Source organism: Ursus arctos, unplaced genomic scaffold (genome assembly GCF_023065955.2).
Source record: "Ursus arctos isolate Adak ecotype North America unplaced genomic scaffold, UrsArc2.0 scaffold_5, whole genome shotgun sequence".
Classification (NCBI taxonomy): Eukaryota; Metazoa; Chordata; class Mammalia; order Carnivora; family Ursidae; genus Ursus; species Ursus arctos.
In genome coordinates this window covers 38,057,474-38,081,936 of record NW_026623067.1, presented here as the reverse complement: position 1 = coordinate 38,081,936, position 24,463 = coordinate 38,057,474, and the positions used below count along the sequence as shown (strand labels likewise).

At 42.8% G+C, this 24,463-nt stretch overlaps 3 protein-coding genes across 3 annotated transcripts; all 3 read right to left on the bottom strand.

Moving 5' to 3' along the window:
• Positions 1–386: 386 nt before the first annotated feature.
• On the bottom strand, positions 387–4,475 carry LOC125282991 (protocadherin alpha-10-like). Its single transcript, XM_048221200.2, has one exon. It carries the CDS (start codon positions 3,141–3,143, stop codon positions 639–641), a length of 2,505 nt encoding a protein of 834 aa, XP_048077157.1. The 5' UTR covers positions 3,144–4,475; the 3' UTR covers positions 387–638.
• Positions 4,476–8,165: 3,690 nt separating this feature from the next.
• On the bottom strand, positions 8,166–11,253 carry LOC125282990 (protocadherin alpha-7-like). The gene has a single exon (XM_048221199.2). The coding sequence runs from the start codon at positions 10,660–10,662 to the stop codon at positions 8,215–8,217; it is 2,448 nt and encodes an 815-aa protein (XP_048077156.1). The 5' UTR covers positions 10,663–11,253; the 3' UTR covers positions 8,166–8,214.
• Positions 11,254–18,244: 6,991 nt separating this feature from the next.
• Positions 18,245–21,165, bottom strand: LOC125282988 (protocadherin alpha-6-like). The gene has a single exon (XM_048221191.2). The coding sequence runs from the start codon at positions 20,706–20,708 to the stop codon at positions 18,264–18,266; it is 2,445 nt and encodes an 814-aa protein (XP_048077148.1). The 5' UTR covers positions 20,709–21,165; the 3' UTR covers positions 18,245–18,263.
• Positions 21,166–24,463: the final 3,298 nt, after the last annotated feature.

The following is a 24,463-nucleotide window of genomic DNA, read 5'->3' as shown; positions in this document are numbered from 1 at the left end:
AAGCAGGGGGAACAGGAGAGGGAGAAGCAGGCTCCCCTCTGAGCAGGGAGCCCAGATGCAGGGCTCTATCCCAGGACCCTGGGATCATGACATGAGCCCCCCAGATGCCCCCCCCCCGCCAGATATTCTTTAATAAGAGAGAAAAGGCACATTTTAACCCTGAAGAGAACTGATCAGAGCAGTCTTTAAGGTAATAGGGTCATTTCAAAATTTAAATTTGAAAGTTAAATAAACTTAAAGTACTAATTAAAGTACTAATCTCGTAAATATGTGTAACATAAAAAAGACACTAGTTTATGAAAAAAACCCTACAGACTACACCAAATATTTGTATTGGAAATATAAATACTTAAAAATAAGTTGAATTATTTTAAAAATTGAAGTACCAAGAAAAACTTAATGCACAGAGTACAACAGACAAATTACAAAATGAACTTTTCTTTATTTTCTACAGTAAGCTGCATGCCTACCGTAGGGCTTGAACTCAGGGCGCAAGTTTAAGAGTCACATGTTCTACCTACTGAGCCAGCAGATGACAGCAAATTGAGGTTTTAAAGTAAATTATATTAAAAATAAAATAAAATAAATTATATTAGGTATTATTAGAAATATTTGAGGTTTTACAGGAATATGCTATATTAAAAAGGATGAAGATATTCTGAGACATATATATGAGGGGGAAAAGCGGTTGATAAAATATTATTCACAAAACAACATATGGAAATAAAAAAGTAATAACCTACCTTCCTAGAGCAGTCCCCTCCAATAGACTGTTCTTCCACTTCCACGTCTGGTACTGGACACGGAGGTAGGCTGGGGCTGAAGGCCATGAGGTCGGTCTTGGGCGGGCCCTCCCCAGAGCACACCCTCTGCCGCCTCTGCTGCGAGTATGACCAGCTCCCCACCGCGCTGGAGCACACGAGCGTGGGCTTGCCAGGCCCGCACGCGCCCTCCGTGGGCGGCGCCGAGCACCGCAGCGCCGTGTACAGCAGCAGCGTCAGCACCAACAGGCTGGACACGGCGCAGATGGCGACGATCAGGTACACGTTGACATCCACCAGCGCCGCCTCCGCGCCCGCCGCGCCCGCCAACACCCGCGACGACGCCTTTGGCGCCTGGCCGCTCTCCACCAGCGACAGCAGCACAGTGGCCGTGGCCGTCAGCGCCGGCTCGCCGTGGTCCTTCACCAGCACCAGCAGGCGCTGGCGCGCCGAGTCCGCCTCGTCCAGGGTGCGCGTCGTGCTGATCTCGCCCGTGTACAGCGCCACGCGGAACGGGCTGCGCGCGCCACCCGCCGCCGGCTGCAGCTCATACGACAGCCACGCGTTGTAGCCAGAGTCCGCGTCCACCGCGCGCACCTTCGCCACCACGTGGCCCGCGCCCACCGACCGCGACACCAGCTCGCTCAGCGCGCCGCCCGCGCCGCCCGCCCCAGGCCGCGGCAGCAGCGCGGGCGCGTTGTCGTTCTCGTCCAGCACGAACACCTGCAGCGTCACGTTGCTGCCCAGCGGAGGCACGCCCGCGTCGCGCGCGCTCACTTGGAACTGCAGCAGCTCCAGCTCCTCGTGGTCCAGCGGCTGCAGCGCGTACACCTTGCCACTCTCCGCGTGCACCGACACGTAGCTCGACAGCGCACGCTCGCCCACGCGCCGCTCCACCAGCGAGTAGGACACCAGCGCGTTCTCCTGCGCGTCGGCGTCGCGCGCAGACACCGTGAAGATGTGGCAGCCGGGCGGGTTGTTCTCCCTCACGAACACCGTGTACTCGGGCTGCGCGAATGCCGGCGCGTTGTCGTTCACGTCGGCCACTTCCACGGACACGCTGGCCGTGGCGGAGAGCGAAGGCGAGCCTCCGTCCCGCGCGGTCACTACTAGAACATAGTTCGCCACGCTCTCGCGGTCCAGGGCGCTTTCCAGCACCAGCGAATAGTAATTCTTGAAGGTGGACACCAGCTTGAAGGGAGAATGGGGTGCCAGGGTGCAGGTCACCTGCCCGTTGGCGCCAGAGTCACGGTCGGACACGCTGATCAGGGCGATGACGGTTCCCACCGGAGCATCTTCCAGCACCGGGAGAGCCAAAGAAGTGATAACCACATCAGGTGAATTATCATTTTCATCCAGAACTTCCACTAATATGGTGCAGTGACCAACCATAGGTGGGTTTCCTTTATCTGTAACATCTACATGAATTTCGTAAGTGTTACTATCCTCGAAGTCAATAGCATCATTTACTCTTATTTCTCCCGTTTTTTCATTCATTAGAAATGTCCTCCTTACGTTGGGTGGAACCAAAGCACTAAATGAATATATCATTTCCTTGTTTATTCCTTCATCTGCATCAGACGCATTTAGCCATATTACTAACGTTTGGTTCGCTGAATTTTCATACATCTTAACTTCATAAATGGATCGATCAAATATAGGCGCATTATCATTGGCATCCAACACCAAGATCAGCAGAGTTACAGATCCGGTATATTCCGGTTTCCCTCCATCAGTCGCGGTTAATAACAACTGAAGCTGAGGATTTTCTTCACGATCCAGCATTTTTCCTAGGACAAGCACTGGGAATTTGCCTTTGTCTTTTTTGTTTATAACATCAAGAACGAAAAACTCATTTGGACTGAGTCTGTAAGTAAGTGCTGCATTCTCTCCAACATCCGCATCAGATGCGCCTTCTAGCGGAAACCGAGAGTCAAGCAGTCGAGATTCGGGTATTGAAAGCTTTTGTTCTGACACGGAGAAGACCGGCGGGTTGTCATTAATGTCCTTCACCTCCACCTCCACATGAAAAACCTGCAGCGGCCTGTCCACGATCACCTCCAGGTGGATGCTACACTCCAGACTCCGCCCGCACAGCGCCTCCCGGTCGATCCGAGAATTCACAAACAAAATGCCATTCTGCAGATTTACCTCCAGAAGGTCCCCGTGACCCTTGGACACCACTCGGAACAGGCGTGGCACCAGCTCCGCCAGCTCCAGCCCCAAGTCCTGGGCGATGCGACCTACGAAGGTGCCGTGTTTGGCCTCCTCCGGGACCGAGTAGTGAACCTGGCGGCTCCCCGCCTTCCAGGCTGCGAGAAGCAGAAGCAAGAGAAGCAGGCGCAAGGCTCTTGGGCCGCTGGGTGTGTAGACCAACATCATACCTTTCTGCCGATTTACAAATTGATGAATCAGCGGTCTAGAACAAACATGCTCTCTGAGCTTTCCTATTCGACTTCTTACATATATTTTTATCGAAATGGCTGAGATCTGAGAATGTAGCTCCTTTGAAAAACGGGACTATGCCTTTGTTCTAAGAAACATTTTATGGAAGACAGCGACATCCGGTGGCTGAAAGTGTAAGTACAATTCCACGAATTTAACTTGTCTTTCATTCATAGCTTTTCATTCTATTTTGGCGTATTTGTATATCTATGGATCTCCCAAAGTTCACATGATGTCTCTTTTGTATATAATAATAATTATTGTCTACCCCTAGTTCAGGGTTTTCTTGAGTGCAAAATCTCAGAGAAGTAATTTCTTCCCCAACCATGATTATCATTAGCTACATTTGAAAATATTCCTAATATTTTTATGTACTGAGTGTATTAGTATTTTACTGGATAACAAATTTATACTGCTTCAAGTTTTTTTTAAAGATCTGATTTATTTGAGAGAGAGAGAGAGAGAGAGAGACAATGAGTGGTGGGGAGGAGCAGAGGGAGAGGGAGAAGCAGGGACTGACTCCCCATTGAGCAGGGAGCCTGATGAGGGACTTGATCCCAGAACCCTAGAATCATGACCTGAGCCAAAGGCAGGCGCCCCTAAATATCCTCAGATTTTGGTACTTAATTCACTTCTCTTTGTCATTATCTTGAGATTAAGTAAACCTTACTAGACATTAATCTGAAGAATCGGTTCTCTATGAGGTGTTTAAAACTCCTAAATTTCAGTCATCACTAGATAGTTGAGAGAAGATCATTGGCTTCAACATCAGAAATGTCTCCATTCTGATTCCTATTCTTAAACTTACTAGTTGTGTGACTTGGGGAAAATAATTTTACCTCTCTGTCTCTGTTTCCAGTTTTATAACATTCATACAATAATAATATGGTGGTTGTATGCATTATGATACATTAAATGCCTAGGATTGTACCTTAAGGAGAGTGAGTGTTTCATAAATGGCCATATTCTCAGGTCTCAGTTTAGCCACATTTATTTTCACATGTGTCAAGACCATAATAGGCTTTTTGGTAAAAATTATTACCTGTAGAATATTATCATTCTGCAATGCCTTTACTATTACTACTGCATAGGCTGATTGGTGGTTCCTGTCTTTAGAAAAACAGGCAAGTACTTTTACTGAGAAATCAGTTACACAGGGAGAAGTTTCACTTTTTGCTATGCATCTTACATGGGCAAAAATAACCTTAATTATGATTCTAAATAATTTAAAAATTTTATGATTTCCACTTGCAGAGACAAGTGCTTTCATCTTTGTTATTGTTATCTTTTCAAGGACCCCAAATGTACAGTTTTGGAATTATATAATAGTTCTATCAGTGTCAATAAAGCTTTTCATCACTACCTGCAGTAAAAATATTTTCATTCTCGAAGTTCCTGCAATCAAATATTCAGCAACTGAAAATCTCTATTAATATAACTACACTACTGAAAGGAAAAAAAAAAAAGAGAAAATTCTCTTTTCCCAAGAAGGGAAATCTTAATAATAGGAACTTTGGTCTTATCCAAAGGTTAATTTATTTACTTTAATGATGTTATGATTTACAAAGAGATAAAAATTTTGAATTCTTTCAGTTGTTATTAAGAGCTGAAAAATAGAGCAACATTTATGAACAAGAAAATTGACAGGAAGGGGTCATTTAATTCATTGCTTCATCTGTTCTACCAATTGTTTTTACACTTTTCTACTTCTTTAGACTAATCTTAGGTTAAAGTCTATTCAAATTCTGGTTTTAAGAGTTATTTTTCTTGTAAAGCATGAATTAAAGTTTAACAAGTTGTGGATCCATCCATAATACCAATCAACATTTAGTTTGAGTTATTATCTGGAATCTAATAAGTTTATCAGTGAATAATCATCTCCACACAAGGTAATGACATAAACTAAACTCCATTCCTGTTCATGCGCATTTTATAGCAAGTAATAACATAAATGCACCAATTAGATCTTCAATAATGAATAGAAAGTAGGGGGTAGTTAGATTATATCCTGTCAAATAATAAGAACTTGGTTTGCCAAGCATCTCATAGGGCTATTGGATCTAAACAGTTGAATAAGAACCACCTGGAGTGCTTATTAAAATACAGATTTGCCAGTCCTAATTATTTCAGAAATGTAGGGATGGAGTCTGGGAACCAGAATGTTCAGTAAGAACTCCAGGTGTTGTTAATGCACTTAGTATTATCAGGTCTAGGATAGGGTAGGCTGACCATAGGCCACAAGTTACCTGGGATATACTCCCTTTACTTCTGTGGTCTTGTGTATTTATTTATAGTGTCCCTTCACACTCAAGTGTCTAAGATTGGGTCAGAACTTAGATAGTTAGACCTATATAAAAACTATAATTTAGGGACTGACATAGGGAAGTTTCATTATTGGCTTCATGATTGCTGCTTGAATTGAAGAGTGTTATCCACAGAAACACAGAGAGCTAGCTGCTAAGCAAAATACTGAAGTGTCTTCCATGCTCTCACCTCTCTATTTTGAATTTCCGAGCTGTTTTACATCCTAAACTCCCTGGATTAGAGTGTGCTCATGCTTCCTGATGATGCAAAAGATAAATTCATTGCTAGATGTTCATGGATCTTCTGAAAATTTGCATGTGATGATAGCCCATATTCAGGAGAAAATAAATATTAATATAAAGGACAAAAATTACCAATTATATCAATACAGCCATCAATAATAAAGAAAAAATTTATAATTATAGAAGACATAGTAATTCTTTTTTTTTAAAGATTTTATTTATTTATTCGACAGAGAGAGACAGCCAGCGAGAGAGGGAACACAAGCAGGGGGAGTGGGAGAGAAAGAAGCAAGCTCCTAGCAGAGGAGCCTGATGTGGGGCTCGATCCCAGAACCCCGGGATCACGCCCTGAGCCGAAGGCAGATGCTTAAGGACTGTGCCACCCAGGCACCCCAGACATAGTAAATTCTTAATAATACTAACTCTAAGAGACTAAAGGGGGGGTTAAATACCTAGCACTCCTCAATCCATATAATCCACATAACATACAATCAAATACCTGGGCCCAATTCATTTAATTCATTGATTCATCTATTCTACTAAATTGCTTTTATACCTTTCTACTTCTTTAGACTGACCTTAGGTTAGAGTCTGTTCAAATTCTGCACTCTTTCATGTGCAAGGACAGTGATATCTGAAGATTTAAGTCTCGATTTAGGGTGAATTATGCTGACAGACATGGACAGGATTGACCACAGGAGTTCAGAGAATACTCAAGTTTTGAAAGAAATATAATGAAAAGAGGGGCCCCTGGGGGCACAGTCAGTGGAGCAGTGGACTCTTGATTTCGGGTCAGGTCATGATCCCGGGGTCTTGACATTGGCCTTGTGTTGGGCTCTGGGCTCAGCAAGGAGTCAGCTGAAGTTTCTCTCTCCCTCTCCTTCTGCCCCCACCCTGTGCTTGCTCACTTGTTTTCTCTCTCTCAAAAATAAATAAATACATATTTTTTTAAAAAAGAAATATAATGAAAAGAAAAAAGATTACTTTGTAATATACACAAATCATGTCCTCTATAAGGGAAAAGAAAAAATTACTGAAATATATTATTTAAGTGAATTTTACTTGCACTTTCAGGGCTTTATTGTGGCTCTATTCTCAAAGCTACTCTGATTTTGCTCTGCTGAGTTTTTAATTAAGGAATACCTTGTTAAAAATCTAACACGATAAAAAATACTGGAATAGAAAAATAGGTCACATAACAAAACTCAACCTAAGTACAATGAAGTTTCTCAAATATAAATTAGAAAACAAAAACTTGGACTAAAGACATAAGTGTGAAGAACCACCAATCTGAAAGTCACATGCCACAATTCAGGAAATATAAGTTTAACATGCAATGAGTTTAAAGGTGCAATCGATTCATCTACAGATTTCTGTTTTTCAGAATATTGAGAAAAAAGTAAATCATCATCTCCACTGATAGGGGTAACTTTTTAAAGTTATAGACTGAATTTCAAGAAAATTCAAAGTGTAGAATGTACATTATGTCTAATGCACAATATATACTAACAAAAATTTCAGTAAAAAGGAGAAAGTCTCCTGCAGAAAGAAAGTACCTGACAGGAAGTATTTTCTCCAATATCATATAAAAGATGAATTTCAAGAAATTTTCTAAATGTAAAAAAGATTCTCAATCAATACACTGTCAAGCATATAAAAACATATTTTTCTAAAGTTGGAATGAGAGTTATATTTCTAACATTTGTTGTCAGAATTAGAGTCCTAAGGTAAAGTAACTGCTTTCTAGTGTATACTGAAATTTATTCATTGAAATAATAAACACTGAGTAGTGCTGGCCAACCATCTCTCCAGTCTCCATCCAGAGAAAGGTAGAAAACGACAGTTATATATTTCCGCTTTGCGGTTTCTTATAAACAGTAGAATTATATACTAAAGTACCATGCAAACTTTAGAAATGAGGGGCACCTGATGGCTCAGTCGGTGAAGAGGTTAAGCGACTACCTTCTGCTCCTGTCATGATCCCAGGTTCCTGGGATCCAGCTCCCCCGCATCGGGAGGAGGGAGTCAGCTGGAGTCTGCTCCTCCTCCTCCTTCTGTCTCTCCCTTCTCTTGTGCGCGCCTGCTCTCTTTATCTCAAATAACTCAGTAGGATCTTTTTTTTTTTTAAGAAATGAATAAATGATAGAGTGGTGTTGAAGTATACTTAATGTGTAGCAATTAAGTTGTTTTTCACTGAATAGTTTTCAGGTACAGTGCCAGCGCGGCTTTAAGAATTCAATACGACTCCCGTGACAGGTTTTAAATGAAACTGATTCAGCACCCAATAAATATTTACTCGATGTATGCTTTTTAACGATTCGTAATTGTAAGTACAAACACAAAAGGCAGGTATAAACTTAAAGTATTCAATTTCCGAATAATAAATTACAAAATATTGCCAGATCTCTAGAATAAATGAGTAAATACTATTTAAAAGCACCGTCTGAAAATAAGAATGTCTTTCACACTTCAAAAATAAATGTATAAATGAATAAAATATTTGAGCAACCCACCTTTCCAGAAGACTCCAAAGAAGCTTGTGGATCTTCCGTTGTATTTAGAGATCCAGGACACGGAGGAAGGCTGGGGCTGAAGGCCATGAGGTCGGTCTTGGGCGGGCCCTCCCCAGAGCACACCCTCTGCCGCCTCTGCTGCGAGTATGACCAGCTCCCCACCGCGCTGGAGCACACGAGCGTGGGCTTGCCAGGCCCGCACGCGCCCTCCGTGGGCGGCGCCGAGCACCGCAGCGCCGTGTACAGCAGCAGCGTCAGCACCAACAGGCTGGACACGGCGCAGATGGCGACGATCAGGTACACGTTGACATCCACCAGCGCCGCCTCCGCGCCCGCCGCGCCCGCCAACACCCGCGACGACGCCTTTGGCGCCTGGCCGCTCTCCACCAGCGACAGCAGCACAGTGGCCGTGGCCGTCAGCGCCGGCTCGCCGTGGTCCTTCACCAGCACCAGCAGGCGCTGGCGCGCCGAGTCCGCCTCGTCCAGGGTGCGCGTCGTGCTGATCTCGCCCGTGTACAGCGCCACGCGGAACGGGCTGCGCGCGCCACCCGCCGCCGGCTGCAGCTCATACGACAGCCACGCGTTGTAGCCAGAGTCCGCGTCCACCGCGCGCACCTTCGCCACCACGTGGCCCGCGCCCACCGACCGCGACACCAGCTCGCTCAGCGCGCCGCCCGCGCCGCCCGCCCCAGGCCGCGGCAGCAGCGCGGGCGCGTTGTCGTTCTCGTCCAGCACGAACACCTGCAGCGTCACGTTGCTGCCCAGCGGAGGCACGCCCGCGTCGCGCGCGCTCACTTGGAACTGCAGCAGCTCCAGCTCCTCGTGGTCCAGCGGCTGCAGCGCGTACACCTTGCCGCTCTCCGCGTGCACCGACACGTAGCTCGACAGCGCACGCTCGCCCACGCGCCGCTCCACCAGCGAGTAGGACACCAGCGCGTTCTCCTGCGCGTCGGCGTCGCGCGCAGACACCGTGAAGATGTGGCAGCCGGGCGGGTTGTTCTCCTTCACGAACACGGTGTATTCGGGCTGCGCGAATGCCGGTGCGTTGTCGTTCACGTCGGCCACTTCCACGGACATGCTAGCTGTGGTGGACAGCGAAGGCGAGCCTCCGTCCCGCGCGGTCACTACTAGAACATAGTTCGCCACGCTCTCGCGGTCCAGGGCGCTTTCCAGCACCAGCGAATAGTAATTTTTGAAGGTGGACACCAGCTTGAAGGGGACATGGGGTGTTAGTGAGCAAATCACCTCCCCATTAGCTCCAGAATCTCGGTCAGACACGTTAATCAAGGTGATGACTGTGCCCGGCTGAGCATTCTCTGAGATAGGGAGAGACAGGGAAGTAACAGTCAACTCTGGAGCATTATCATTAGCGTCCAAAACTTGCACATGAACTGTACAGTGACCAGCTAGTGGTAGGGAGCCTTTATCGATAGCTTCTACTCGAAGTTTGTAGGTTTTACTTTCTTCAAAATCGATATGTCCTATTGCTATAATTTCTCCACTTACGGCATCTATGTAGAACTTAGATTTTATATCTGGGGAAACATCACTAGAGAATGAGTAAATAATGTCCCCATTCAAGCCTTCATCCAAATCTGAGGCGTTAAGCTTAATTACCAAAGTTCCATTGGGAACATTTTCTGGTAATTTCACAGCATATAGTGTTCTGTCGAAAGCTGGGGCATTGTCATTGGCGTCCAGCACTTTGATGAATAACTGAACGGTGCCGGTCAGCTCAGGTTTGCCTCTATCAGTGGCCATGAGCAATAAATGAAGTTCTGGAGACTGTTCCCTGTCTAAAGGTTTCCGTAATACAAGTCCAAGAGGTTTTACCTGTTCGTCATTTGTTGGTACGTCCAGAGAGAAAAACTCGTTGGGGCTCAGTCTGTAAGTCAACAGAGCGTTCTCCTCGATATCTGCGTCGGAAGCGCCCTCTAGTGGAAACCGAGAGTCAAGCATCCTGGATTCAGCTATAAATAGATTCTTTTGTGTCTGGGGGAACTCAGGCGGGTTGTCGTTAATGTCCTTCACCTCCACCTCTACATGAAAAACCTGCAGCGGCCTGTCCACGATCACCTCCAGGTGGATGCTACACTCCAGACTCCGCCCGCACAGCGCCTCCCGGTCGATCCGAGAATTCACAAACAAAATGCCATTCTGCAGATTTACCTCCAGAAGGTCCCTGTGGCCTTTGGACGCCATCCGGAACAGGCGTGGCACCAGCTCCGCCAGCTCCAGCCCCAAGTCCTGGGCGATACGTCCGACGAACGTGCCGTGTTTGGCCTCCTCCGGGACCGAATAGTGGATCTGGCCGCTTGTGCTCTCCCAGGCTTTGAGAATTATGAAAAACAGCAGTAGATGCCGGTGCCCCCGGTCGCCTCGACTCGAGTACACCATTTCAAATTAATTGGTTTTTTAAATTCAAATCGTAACTTGTCTCAAAATTTGGAAGAATCTTCTTATCTCTTCCTTGCTATCCTGAAGTGCTCGCCATTGTTCGACATCCGCGTAGAGAGAGTGAAGTCTTTCCAATAGGAAAAGGGATGACTTAGTTTTGTCTTGAATGAGAAAATTTCGCGGTAAAGAGCGACATCATGTGGCCAAATAGTAAGTACGAACTACAAATATCAACTTTTTATTAATAATTGTGAAGTTTTATTTTAACCGTTGATTTTTTTCCCCGTTCAGTTTTGTTAAAGCACAGGACAACGCTTCTCATGTTTGCTGAAAGCATTAAGAGACAACTTCTAAACATTTAGTGTGACTGTTACTGTGGTCCCCTTATGCCTTGAAAATGCGTTTTCTCACAGTTTTAAAATAAAAATAAAAATAAAAATCTGACAAAGCGAATCACAGCAGGAACACTAAGTTTTAAAATATTTTGGTCAGAGTTCAGGTATACTCCATTTTCTTAGATTTCTGTTAAGAAAACTCTTGGTCTCTCTAGGGACCCAAGATCCCAAGTATTTACTAATGGAAGAAAAACTTAGAAGAGTTGTTTGTTTTTAGGAAGCAAGTGATATAAGCAACTAATTCATATGCTTCTCCTGAGAAAACACAGTAGTAGAAGGTTTAGGGGATCATTTGTACTAAGGAGGAATCATTTGTAGTAAGAGAATTTTGCATGGAGGAAGTATTCTGAATTTTTCTTTTCGTCAGAATTTATAAACTCTCTTCAAAAGTTCAAGGTTCTTATCTCTGTATTCTTTCCATCCTTTCTAAGCTCCACATTTTATGAATATCTACCTGTTTTTACAACCTCCAATTTTAGATTATGTATTTCATAACATAAATTTACTTTCATTAGATGAATGTTGGTACTCATCTGTCATACTTACGGTAGTCCTTTAATCAAGTTTGGGGTGTTTTATCCTTTTTAATTTTACTTCACAGAGCAGCTTTTCTTGAATGTTTCATTCCTATGTTTCCAAGTGCAAATTAAATAATTACACTTGTATTGCCTTCCAATTTTGATTATCTGCCTAAATGAGTTTTTTCCAACTTGTATATGTTTTTAATTAGCACAAAAATGGACGATAAAACCACATAGGCATACCATTTATATAGTAACACTAAGAGCATGTACACATTTTAAAACCACATTTCTCACAATTAATTGTCTTCAATACCATTTAGTCATATAATTTTACTGGCATAGGTTTATAAAAATGTTTAAGACTGGTTGGTAGTCTAGTCTTAACTTAGATTTCCTTTTAAAGTGGAGAATAGGGGAGCTAGTTATGAGTTAAACAGTATTTTAGGATAGCATGTTGACTATAAATTCAAAAGGTACATTGATATCAAACAGTAAATAGGAATATAACTTATTTAAGCCTACTGGTTCACATTTTTTGAAGCACCCTCATTTGTTTAAAGTTAAGTACTAGAAAGTTAAGTCTATTGTGGACATATTAGTCCAACTAGTTGGGGGCTGCAGGGGTGAACTATGTGACCATCCAAATCAGAGCCTGATTTAGAGTTAAAAAATCAAACTACATAACAAAAAAGTTACAGTCATGGGTAACATAATCAGTCACTCCGATAATACAGCTTCCAAAGCTCACATCATCCTGGTGACTCTCCTTTACTGTTTTGACTTACACATACCTTTATTTTTTTTACTTTTTAAAAAAGATCTTATTTATTTATCTGAAAGAGAGAGAGATCGCGAGCAGGGGGGAGGGGTAGAGGGAGAAGCAGGCTCCCCACCGAGCAGGGAGCCCAACAGGGGCCTCAATCCCAGGACCTTGGTATCATGACCTGAGCTGAAGGCAGATGCTTAACTGACTAAGCCACCCAGAAGTCCATAACTTCGTTTAAATAAGCAAAAAATATAAATGTTCACCAAAATTCTGGAAGTCACTGAATTCAATTCTGAATGATAATATCAATTCTGAATGATAGTTTTGGCATTTGATATTACAGTCACTTTTATTACAAATATTTTCTTCATTCTAGGTCAAGGTGAGGTAAAATAGGAAGAATATGATTCCCAAATGCAGAGTCTTGAGTCATGAAGCATGCAGCTGAATGCTCACATGCATGAGGCAAAGCTGCCTTTGCTAGGCTGTAATATGTCGCAGCTCAGCATGACCTTGAAGTCCTTTTTTTTTTTTTTCAGAAAGAGAGAGAGGGGGCATGCAAGCATGTGCACATGTAAGCATGGGTGGGAGGACAGAGGGAGAGGGAGAGAGGGAATCTTAAGCAGGTTCCACACTGGGCTCCATCTCATGACGCTGAGATCATAACCTCAGGCGAAATCAAGAGTCAGAAGCTTAACTGACTGAGCCACCCATGTGCCCCTGAAAGTCCTTCTTGAGAGAGGGTTTCCAGAATGCATTGCTTGCTCCAGGATGATTTGGTTGAAGATTGGTTACACTAGTAATTGTCTTTCCGCATTGCCCAGTTCTGCCGAGATTGCAACTCTGTTTTTGTTTTGAAAAACTTGTCGAAGGGGTCTGTTGCCATGTTTCAATTTTCTGTTCCAACCATGTTCAGTGGCAATGAGTTGGCATTAATCACCAGGGCCACAAGAGAACCTGGGACTTCCTTGCTGTGGGATGGCATTCTCAAAGGGGGCACCACTTAGAGGCCACCAAATGGAGCCCAACATGAAGTTCCACAACCTGCTGGCCCTCCACTGTGCTTCTGCCTCCTGACTCTGCCCAAATGAGTTTTAAATATTGCTGCTATCCTGGATTATTTCAACAGCTTCTTATTGTGTTATCTTGCCACAACCCCATTTATCCTTCACTAAATCCTGACAGTCATCTTCCTGAAACACACCTTTTATTACTGTTGTTTCATACTTGTAGTTTTCACATGACTTTAGAGGTGAGTCAAAATTTCTTAGTCTGGTATTCTAACTTAACCAAGAACTTTTTCTCATATTACTTTTCCTGCCTTATCTCATATTCCTTCCTGTAAGAACCATGTTTTGACCAAAGCAGACTATTCTGTTTCTAGACACATTGGGGTTTTCTGTGTACTCATTTACTTAAGTTTGTCTGTTCCCAGGAATGCCCGTCATGTTCAGTATTCTCTTAGAGGGAACGTCTCCATTTTAAAAAAAGATTTTATTTATTTGTTTGTTTGTTTGTTTAGGGAGAAAGAGAATCTCAAGCAGACTCCACTATGAGAGTGGAGCCTGATGAGAGGCTTGACATTCTCCAGAATAGTTCACATACTGGGTCACAAATCAGTCCTCAACAAATATGGAAAAACTGAAATCATGCCTTGCACCTTTTCTAACCACAACACTATGAAACTACAAGTCATCCATAAGAAAACATTTGGAAAGACCACAAACACATGGAGGTTAAACAATATGTTGCTAAACAATGAATGGGTCACCCAGGAAATCAAAGAGAGTAAAAAAAAAGTACGTGAAAATTAAAACATGATGGTCCAAAACCTTTGGGATGCAGCAAAGGCAGTCTTAAGAGGGAAGTTGTTAATAATACAGGCCTACCTCAAGAAGCAAGAAAAACCTCAAATAAATAGCCTAACCTTACACCTAAAAGAGCATCAGAAAGAGGGAAATAATAAACATTAGAGCAGAAATAAATGTTAGAGAAACTAAAAAAGCAGAACAGATCAATGAAACCAGAAGTCGGTTCTTTGAAAAGATTAATAAAATTGATAAACTTCTAGCCAGACTTAGCAAAAAGAGAAGGGACCCAAATTTTTAAAAATCACAAATGAGAGAGGAGAAATAACAACCAAAACCACAGAAATACAATTTTAGGAGAATATTATGAAAAACTATATGCCAACAAATTGGACAACCTTAAAAAGATGGATAAAACCCTACGAACATATAAACTACCAAAACTGAAATGGGAAGAAATAGAAAACTTGAACAGGCCAATCACCAGTAAAGAAATTGAATCAGTAATCAAAAAATTCCCAATAAACAAAAGTTCAGGGCCAGATGGCTTCAAGGAAAATTCTACCAAAGATTTAAAGAAGAGTTAATACATATTCTTCCCAAACTATTCCAAAAAAAGAATAGAATTCTATGAGGCTAGGGGCACCTGGGTGGCTCAGCTCTTAAGCATATGCCTTTGGCTCAGGTCATGATCCCAGGGTCCTGGGATGAGCCCCTCATCGGGCTCCCTGCTCATCGGGAAGCCTGCTTCTCCCTCTCCCACTCCCCTTGCTTGTGTTCCCTCCCTCACTGTCTCTCTCTGTCAAATAAATAAAATCTTTAAAAAAAAAAAAAAAGAAAATTCTATGAGGCTAGCATTACCCTGATGACAAAACCAGATAAAGACTCCACTGAAGAAAAGAACTACAGGCCAATATTTCCGATGAACATAAATGCAAAAATTCTCAATAAAATACTAGCAAACCAAATCCAACAATACATTAAAAAAATCATTCACCACGATCAAGTAAGATTTATTTCTGGGTTGAAAGAGTGGTCCAATTTTTACAAATCAATCAACATGAAACACCACATTAACAAAAGAAAAAATAAGAACCATATGATCCTTTCAGTAGATGCAGAAAAAGCATCTGACAAAGTACATGATAAAGGCCCTCAACAAAGTACGTTTAGAGGGGACATTCCTCAACATAATAAAGGTCATCTATTAAAAACCCACAGCTAATATCATCCTTGATGAGGAAAAACTGAGAGCTTTTCCTCTATGGTCAAGAACAAGACAAGGATGTCCACTCTTACCACTGTTACTTAATATAGTACTGGAAGTCCCAACCACAGCAATCAGGGAAAAAAAGGAAATAAAAGGCATCCGAATTAGCAAGGAAGAAGTAAAATTTTCATTATTTGCAGATGATATGATAATCTATATAGAAAACCCAACAGACTCCACCAAATAATTGCCATAACTGATAAATGAATTCAGTGAAGTCACAAAATACAAAATCAATGTACAGAAATCTGTTGCATTTCTATATACCAATAATGAAGCAGCAGAAAGAAATTGAATAACCAAGCCCATTTACAACTGCACCAAAACCAGTAAGATACCTAGGAATAAACCTAACTAAAGAGGTGAAAGACATGTACTCTGAAAACCGTAAAACACTGATGAAAAAAATTGAAGATGACAAAAATGTAAAGAAAATGTCAATACTACCCAAAGCAATCTAAACATTTAAAGCAGTCCGTATCATAAGATCAGCAGCATTCTTCACACAGATAGAAAAAACAATCCTGTAATTTGTATGGAATGAAAAAAGATCCCGAATAGCCAAAGCAAGCTTGAACAGCAAAGCTGGAGGCATCACAATTCCGGACTTCGAGTTATATTACAAAGCTGTAGTGATCAAGATAGTATGGGATTGGCACAAAAAAAGAAACAGAGACCAACAGAACACAATAGAAAATCCAGAAATGAACCCACAACTATATGGTCAATTAATCTTCGACAAAGCAGGAAAAAATATCCAATGGGGAAAAAGACAGTCTCTTCAAGAGATGGTATTGAAAAAATTGGACAGCAATATGCAAAAGAATGAAACTAGACCATTTTCTTACAGAAAATAATACACAAAAATAAATTCAAAGTGGGTTACAGACCTAACCGTGAGACTCGAAACCATAAAAATCCTAGAGAACACGAGCTGTAACATCTTTGACATAGGCATAGCAATTTCTTTCCAGATATATCTCCTGAGGCCAGAGAAATAAAAGCAAAAACTCCTGGGACTTCATCAAGATAAAAAAGGTCCTACACAGTGAAGGATTCAATCAACAAAACTAAGAGGCAGCCTACAGAATGGAAGAAGATATTTGCATATGACATTTCTGATAAAGGGATGGTATCCAAAATATATTAAGTATTAAAAAACTCAACACCTAAAAATGAAAAATCCACTTGAAAATTGGCAGAAAGCATGAATAGACATTTTCCCAAAGAAGACATACAGATGGCCAAGAGGCACATAAAAAAAACACTCAACATCACTAATTATCAGGGAAACACAAATCAAAACTACAATGAGGGGCGCCTGGGTGGCACAGAGGTTAAGCGTCTGCCTTCGGCTCAGGGCGTGATCCTGGCGTTCTGGGATCGAGCCCCACATCAGGCTCCTCCGCTATGAGCCTGCTTCTTCCTCTCCCACTCCCTCTGCTTGTGTTCCCTCTCTCGCTGGCTGTCTCTATCTCTATCGAATAAATAAATAAAAAATCTTTAAAAAAAAACTACAATGAAATATCACCTCAACCTGTCAGAATGGCTAAAATCAACAACACAAGAAACAACAGGTATTGGCCAGGATGGGAAGAAAGAGGAACCCACTTTCAGTGTGGGTGGGAACGCAAACTGGTGCAGCCAGCTCTGGAAAACAGCATGGAGTTTCATCAAAAGGTTAAAAAATAGAACTTCCTTACCATCCAGCAATTGCACTACTGGGTATTTACCCAAAGGATACAGAAATACAGATTCAAAGTGATACACGCACCCTGATGTTTATAGCAGCATTATCCATAATAGTCAAAAATGGAAACAGCTCAGGTGTCCAATGACTGATGAATGGATAAAGAAGATGTGATACACATGTATATACACAATGGAATATTACTCAGCATGAAAAAGAATGATATCTTGCCATTTTCAGCAATGTGGATGGAGCTCGAGAAGTATCACGCTAAGCGAAATAAGTCAAAGACAAAGACCATATGATTTCACTCATATATGGAATTTAAGAAACAAAACAAATGAGCACAGGGGAGAAAAAGAGCGAAAGAGAAAGAGGGAGAGAGGCAAGACGAGAAACAGACTCCTAACTATGGAGAATGAGCTGATGGTTACCAGAGGGGAGGTGGGTGGATGATGGGTTAAATAGATGACCCCAATTAAGGAGTCCACTTGTGATGAACACCAGATATTATATGAAAGTGCTAAATCTGTAAATTGTACACCTAAAACTAACATAACACTGTATGTTAACTAACTGGAATTTAAATAAAAACTTGTTTTAATCTTCATTTTAGAGAGAGAGAGACAGCGAACTAGCAGGGAGCCCAATGCTGACTGGATCCCATGACACTGGGATCATGATCTGAGCAGAAGGCAGATGCTTAACCAACTGAGCCACCCAGGCACCAAAATAAAAAACTTTTTAAAAAGAAGAAATATCTCCATGAAAAGCAACACACCAAATGAAATTCAAATATAAGAGATTTGCAGTGTCTGAGCAATACAGATTTTATATGAATTTACTTGATCAAAGTGCAATTTCCCTTGAATTTCTATTTAATGGCTATTTGGATCAAATGCAAAGAAATGAAAATTCTACATAAATAATTAGAAAAAACACTACTACTTATGCATATTAAAAATGTACCACAAATAGGTCTAATGTCTGATTCCAGTTTAAATTAAGACTAATAACAAACTACATAGATTACAATAGTTAACAGAAAAATGAACAGATTATATTAAGCAAATTTATTCAAATTTTTAAAAATTGAAAAATGTAAAAAGAAATTCTACGGAAACAATATTTCATGTGTGTATTCACTGTTAATTATGAAAATCCAGACTTACCTTGGCACAATGCTCATCATTTAAATCCTGTTGCTCGCTCATATCACCGACTACCACACAAGGTGGATGACTGGGGCTGAAGGCCATGAGGTCGGTCTTGGGCGGGCCCTCCCCAGAGCACACCCTCTGCCGCCTCTGCTGCGAGTACGACCAGCTCCCCACCGCGCTGGAGCACACGAGCGTGGGCTTGCCAGGCCCGCACGCGCCCTCCGTGGGCGGCGCCGAGCACCGCAGCGCCGTGTACAGCAGCAGCGTCAGCACCAACAGGCTGGACACGGCGCAGATGGCGACGATCAGGTACACGTTGACATCCACCAGCGCCGCCTCCGCGCCCGCCGCGCCCGCCAACACCCGCGACGACGCCTTTGGCGCCTGGCCGCTCTCCACCAGCGACAGCAGCACAGTGGCCGTGGCCGTCAGCGCCGGCTCGCCGTGGTCCTTCACCAGCACCAGCAGGCGCTGGCGCGCCGAGTCCGCCTCGTCCAGGGTGCGCGTCGTGCTGATCTCGCCCGTGTACAGCGCCACGCGGAACGGGCTGCGCGCGCCACCCGCCGCCGGCTGCAGCTCATACGACAGCCACGCGTTGTAGCCAGAGTCCGCGTCCACCGCGCGCACCTTCGCCACCACGTGGCCCGCGCCCACCGACCGCGACACCAGCTCGCTCAGCGCGCCGCCCGCGCCGCCCGCCCCAGGCCGCGGCAGCAGCGCGGGCGCGTTGTCGTTCTCGTCCAGCACGAACACCTGCAGCGTCACGTTGCTGCCCAGCGGAGGCACGCCCGCGTCGCGCGCGCTCACCTGGAACTGCAGCAGCTCCAGCTCCTCGTGGTCCAGCGGCTGCAGCGCGTACACCTTGCCGCTCTCCGCGTGCACCGACACGTAGCTCGACAGCGCACGCTCGCCCACGCGCCGCTCCACCAGCGAGTAGGACACCAGCGCGTTCTCCTGCGCGTCGGCGTCGCGCGCAGACACCGTGAAGATGTGGCAGCCGGGCGGGTTGTTCTCCCTCACGAACACCGTGTACTCGGGCTGCGCGAATGCCGGCGCGTTGTCGTTCACGTCGGCCACTTCCACGGACACGCTGGCCGTGGCGGAGAGCGAAGGCGAGCCTCCGTCTCGTGCTGTCACCACCAGCTCATAGTTCGCCACGCTCTCTCGGTCCAGGGCGCTTTCCAGCACCAGCGAATAGTAATTCTTGAAGGTGGACACCAGCTTGAAGGGGACATGGGGTGTTAGTGAGCAGGTCACTTGCCCGTTGGCACCGAAGTCGAGATCTGACACGCTAATTAGGGCAATAACAGTACCTAACTGAGCGTCCTCTCGGATAGGCAAGGATAAGGAAGTCAATGCAATCTGAGGGACATTATCATTTTTATCCAAAACTTTCAATAAAACAGTGCAATGTCCAGCCATGGGTGGGTGGCCTTTGTCCGTCGCGTCAACACGAATTTTGTATAAATTTAATTTTTCAAAATCTAAATTCCCTTTAGTTACTATTTCTCCAGTATTTGGATCTATTCTAAACTGGTCTCTAACCACGGTTGGAACAAGGCTATTGAAAGAGTATGAAATTTCACCATTCACTCCTTCGTCCCGATCAGAAGCATTCAGTCTGATTACTATTGTTCCGTTGCCGGAGTTTTCAAAGATCCTTACTTCATATTCAGTTTGTTCGAAACTGGGAGCATTGTCATTCACGTCCAGCACAGTGACCAGCAGCTGAACAGTGCCAGTGAGCTCAGGTTTGCCTTCGTCGGTGGCTGTCAGCAGTAAGTTATGTTCGGGAGCTTCCTCTCTGTCCAAGGATTTCCTTAACACGAGCCCAATTTGTGTATTGTCATCACTGTTTGTTTTTACATCTAGGGCGAAGTATTCGCTGGAACTGAGTTTATAGGTTAAGAGGGAATTCAAGCCAACATCCGCATCTGACGCGCCCTCTAGTGGAAACAGAGAATCTGGCAGCCTTGATTCGTAAATCAGCACTCTTTGTTCCTTTAAACGAAACACCGGCGCGTTGTCGTTAATGTCCTTCACCTCCACCTCCACATGAAAAACCTGCAGCGGCCTGTCCACGATCACCTCCAGGTGGATGCTACACTCCAGACTCCGCCCGCACAGCTCCTCCCGGTCGATCCGAGAATTCACAAACAAAATGCCATTCTGCAGATTTACCTCCAGAAGGTCCCCGTGGCCTTTGGACGCCACCCGGAACAGGCGTGGCACCAGCTCCGCCAGCTCCAGCCCCAAGTCCTGGGCGATGCGGCCGACGAAGGTGCCGTGTTTGGCCTCCTCCGGGACCGAGTAGTGGACCTGGCCGCTGCCCTCCTCCCACGCTGCAAGGAGCAGAAGCGAGAGCAGCAGATACTGAGATCCCAGTCGGCCTTCCAGGGTAATAACCATGTCAAATACTTGTTTTATTTCCATCAGAAGATCTTGTCTCGCAATTAAGATGAAATCTGTATGATCCCAAGTCTGTTAATCCAATTCTTCTGCTCCTGACATCACTGAGCACTCGTGGAACTAATCAGTAATAGGAGGAGTGGATTTTGCATACTGTAATAACTAGATTGACTTCATGGTAGACAGCGACATCATGCGGCTTCAAAGGGTAAGAAATGAACTCACATAACCGCGCTAAGCTGTAGTCCTCTAAGTTAAAAAAAGAAAAATCTTATTTTGCCTTACTTTAATAGTAAATCTCCTTATGTTCGTAATTTGCAGAGCCAGTTTCATCTCGTCTGATTTCTTTTATTAGTTTAGAGCAGGGTGAGGAATCAGATAATTCATAGCAAAACAACTTCTCTCACAATAATTTAATTACTGTTACCAACCAGTTCAGAAAATTTGTGATCTTAAGTAGTCTGGGAATTAGAAGTGCAAACTATACTACACTCTGTGTGTAGAGAAGAAACATGTGCATATATTTCTGTTATAGGACATGCTACTATATTTTGCTCTGAGAAAATAATGGAATGTAATTTTAAATTAACAAATTTTATCCAGATTTTTAAAATCTTATAGATTATTGAAGTCCATTCTTTCTTTCTTTGATGAATATTAAATACTCCCAAGGCTGTTTCTTTTATTTAATAATTGAAGAGGAAAATTATAGTGCATATTCTTTACAGCATTTCTAAGTTTTCCTGCAGTTTATATTGGGCCTCCTCCTCAAAACACTTCCCTTCACATACTTCATCACTGCAAATTCTAGTGGAATATCTACCCATAACTCTTTAATGCTCTGATCCTTCAGCTGCTCCTAAATGAGCTCATCCTTTTCTCTCAATCTCAACTTTGTATATGCTTTCCTTTAAGTGCTCTCATCCACTTCCAGCGTCTCAAATAAGACTTTTACTGAAGGCATTCCCAAACCCACATCTTCCTCCCCCCTTTCTATGGTTCTCTTTTTTAAAAAAAGATTTTATTTTTATTTTTTTGTTTTTAGAGAAAGAGACAGCAGAGAGAGAGAGAGAGAGAGAGAGAGAGAGAGAGTGCACCAGTGAGCAGTGAGGAGGAGCAAAGAGAGAGGGAGAAGCAGGCTCCCTGCTGAGCAGGGAGGGAGATGTGGGGCGTGATCCTATGGGATCATGACCTGAGCCAAAGGCAGACACTTAACCGCTTAACCGACTGAGCCACCCAGGTGCCCCCCTTTCTATGGTTCTAATTGTTATTTTCACCCATGCAGGCTGATGACTCCCAGAAAATAATTTGATTACAGTTTGAAGATTATGAAGAGATATCATTACTAACCCCCATGGCATGAACATTCTACATGTCACGTATATGAATTTTTTATTAGTCCTCCTCCCTTACCTGCCTTATTCAAAATCTGTCAACAGTCCATCTGTCTTTTCACATACTACCCTATTTATCTTCATGAATACAGCTATTATTGAATTGCACTAAAGGTAGAAATTCCATGACAGTAGAGTCACTTCTACACAACCTGAGATGCAATCACAAGTCAACATTTCCAGTGTTATTTTTAACTACTCTCCAATGTGAATTCTATTTTGCAGACAATCTAGATCACTTCCTTGTCTTCTTCCTCAGCACAACCTTTGTTCAAGGTGTTTCTAAAATTACCTCCATCTTTACGTGTGAAAATGTTATCCCGATACCAAAATGAAGCCCAAATGTCAATTTTACCATGAATTTATCTGTAATATTATCAATTGGAGATGATCAAACTCTTCCTCAAAATGAGGCACACACACAAAAAAGACTTTTCAAATGGACACTTGCCAACACCCACCCCCCAAAATTCTGATATACTTGTAAAACCTCACAGCAACTGTAATAATACAAAGCTCCCCACCACTATGAGAAGCTTCATCTTAAACGAATTGACCCAGATCTCTGTAATACTCCCCATCACTGAATTTCTATTGCTGCCATTTTGGGTAAACAAAGAGTTCATGTGCTAACCAATAATATCTCCCAAAATGAAATTTCCCTTTGCTTGCAGGAAGATAAGCCTTGACAAAAGATATATTAGTTTGCAGGGTTTTCTTTTTTTAAGCCCAATGCAGGGCTTGAACTCACGACCCTGACATCAAGACCTGAGCCGAGATCTAGAACCTGCCACTTAATCAACTGAGCTACCCAGGCACCCCTAGCTTGCAGTCTAATTGTTGAAAGTTTTCTATAGTGGTTAAGATTTTTCATAAATTTTGGTCTATGTGAAGAGTCTCTTTGAATTTCTACTTTAAAATTAGCTAATTAGGGGCATCTGGGTGGCTCAGTTGGTTAAGTGTCTGACTTCAGCTCAGGTCATGATCTCTAAGATTGAGCCCCTTGTGGGGAATCCTTGTTCAGCAGGGAGTCTTCTCCCTCTCCCTTTGCCACTCGCTACCCCCCCCCCCCCGTTTGTGCTCCTTCTCTCTATCAAATAAATAAACTATTTAAAAAATAAAAATAAAACTAGCTAATTAAAGTTAACTATCAAATCGCTATTGCAGTTCCTAGGAATTTCTAGAAGAGTGATATATAATCCAATTAATTGGGACTTTTGTAATAATCCTGCTTATCGGCTCCCAGTAGAAAATTATGCAATGTTACTGAAATCCTTCCTATAAAATAAACATGGAAAAGGAGGGGTGTCTGGGTAGCTCAGTTGGTCAAGCCTCTGCCTTTGGCTCAGGTCATGATCCTGGAGTTCAGGGATCAAGCCTAACGTGGGGATCCCTGCTCAGCAGGGAGTCTGCTTCTCCCTCTGACCCTAGCCCCCCTCATACTCTCTCTTCACTCTCTCTCTCAAATAAATAAATAAAATCTTTTTAAAAACACGGAAAAGGAAAATATTGGTCTTCTCATAAGAAATAGCTTATGTATTTGTTCATTTATTTACTCAAATACTTCATTCCAGTCAAGGAAGAAGATTATGTAGAGAAAAACTTTAGTCAATTTATGGACAGCTTCCTCTCCCAGCAAAGAAATATTTCAGTTACAATATAAATAAAGAGTTTATATTTTAAAAATAACTTAATTTTTTCAAAAGCTGACAAGTGTTAACTTCAAATTTAGGGGTGAGAACTCCCTCTCAATTTACAGAGCTTCCTCAAAGTAATACGGTACTAGAAATATTTAAATAGTATGATACAACTATGATACAATTAAATACATGTGAGAATGTAAGAAATAGCCAAAGTAATAAAAAGGAAATTAAATTTTTATCATATGAAATGTGGAACATTTGAGATAGAGACTGCTTTTGCCTATGGTAAAATCAAATGTACAGCTTTGTTATAAAGAATTGCCTTGATAAACAACAAACCCAAGAGAAGATTTTGTATCATGGTACTAATTTTTTTAATCTGAAAACAAAAAGCAACAATAAATACCAATAAAGAGCACAGGCATTAATTTCTCTTATATCAGCCATTGCAACATTTTTCTAGGTATGTCTCTTGAGGCCAGTAAAAGAAAAGTGAAATTAAACTATTGGGACTACATCAAAATAAAAAGCTTCTGCATAGCAAAGGAAACTATCAACAAAACTAAAGAAAGACCAACTGAATGGGAAAGATATTTGCAAATGACATGTCCAATAAATGGTTAGTACCTAAAAATATAAAGAACTTGTGTAACTCAACACCTAAAAACCAAATAATCCAATTAAACTGGGCAGAAAACATGAACAGACATTTCTCCAAAGAAGGTATTCAGATGGCTAACCG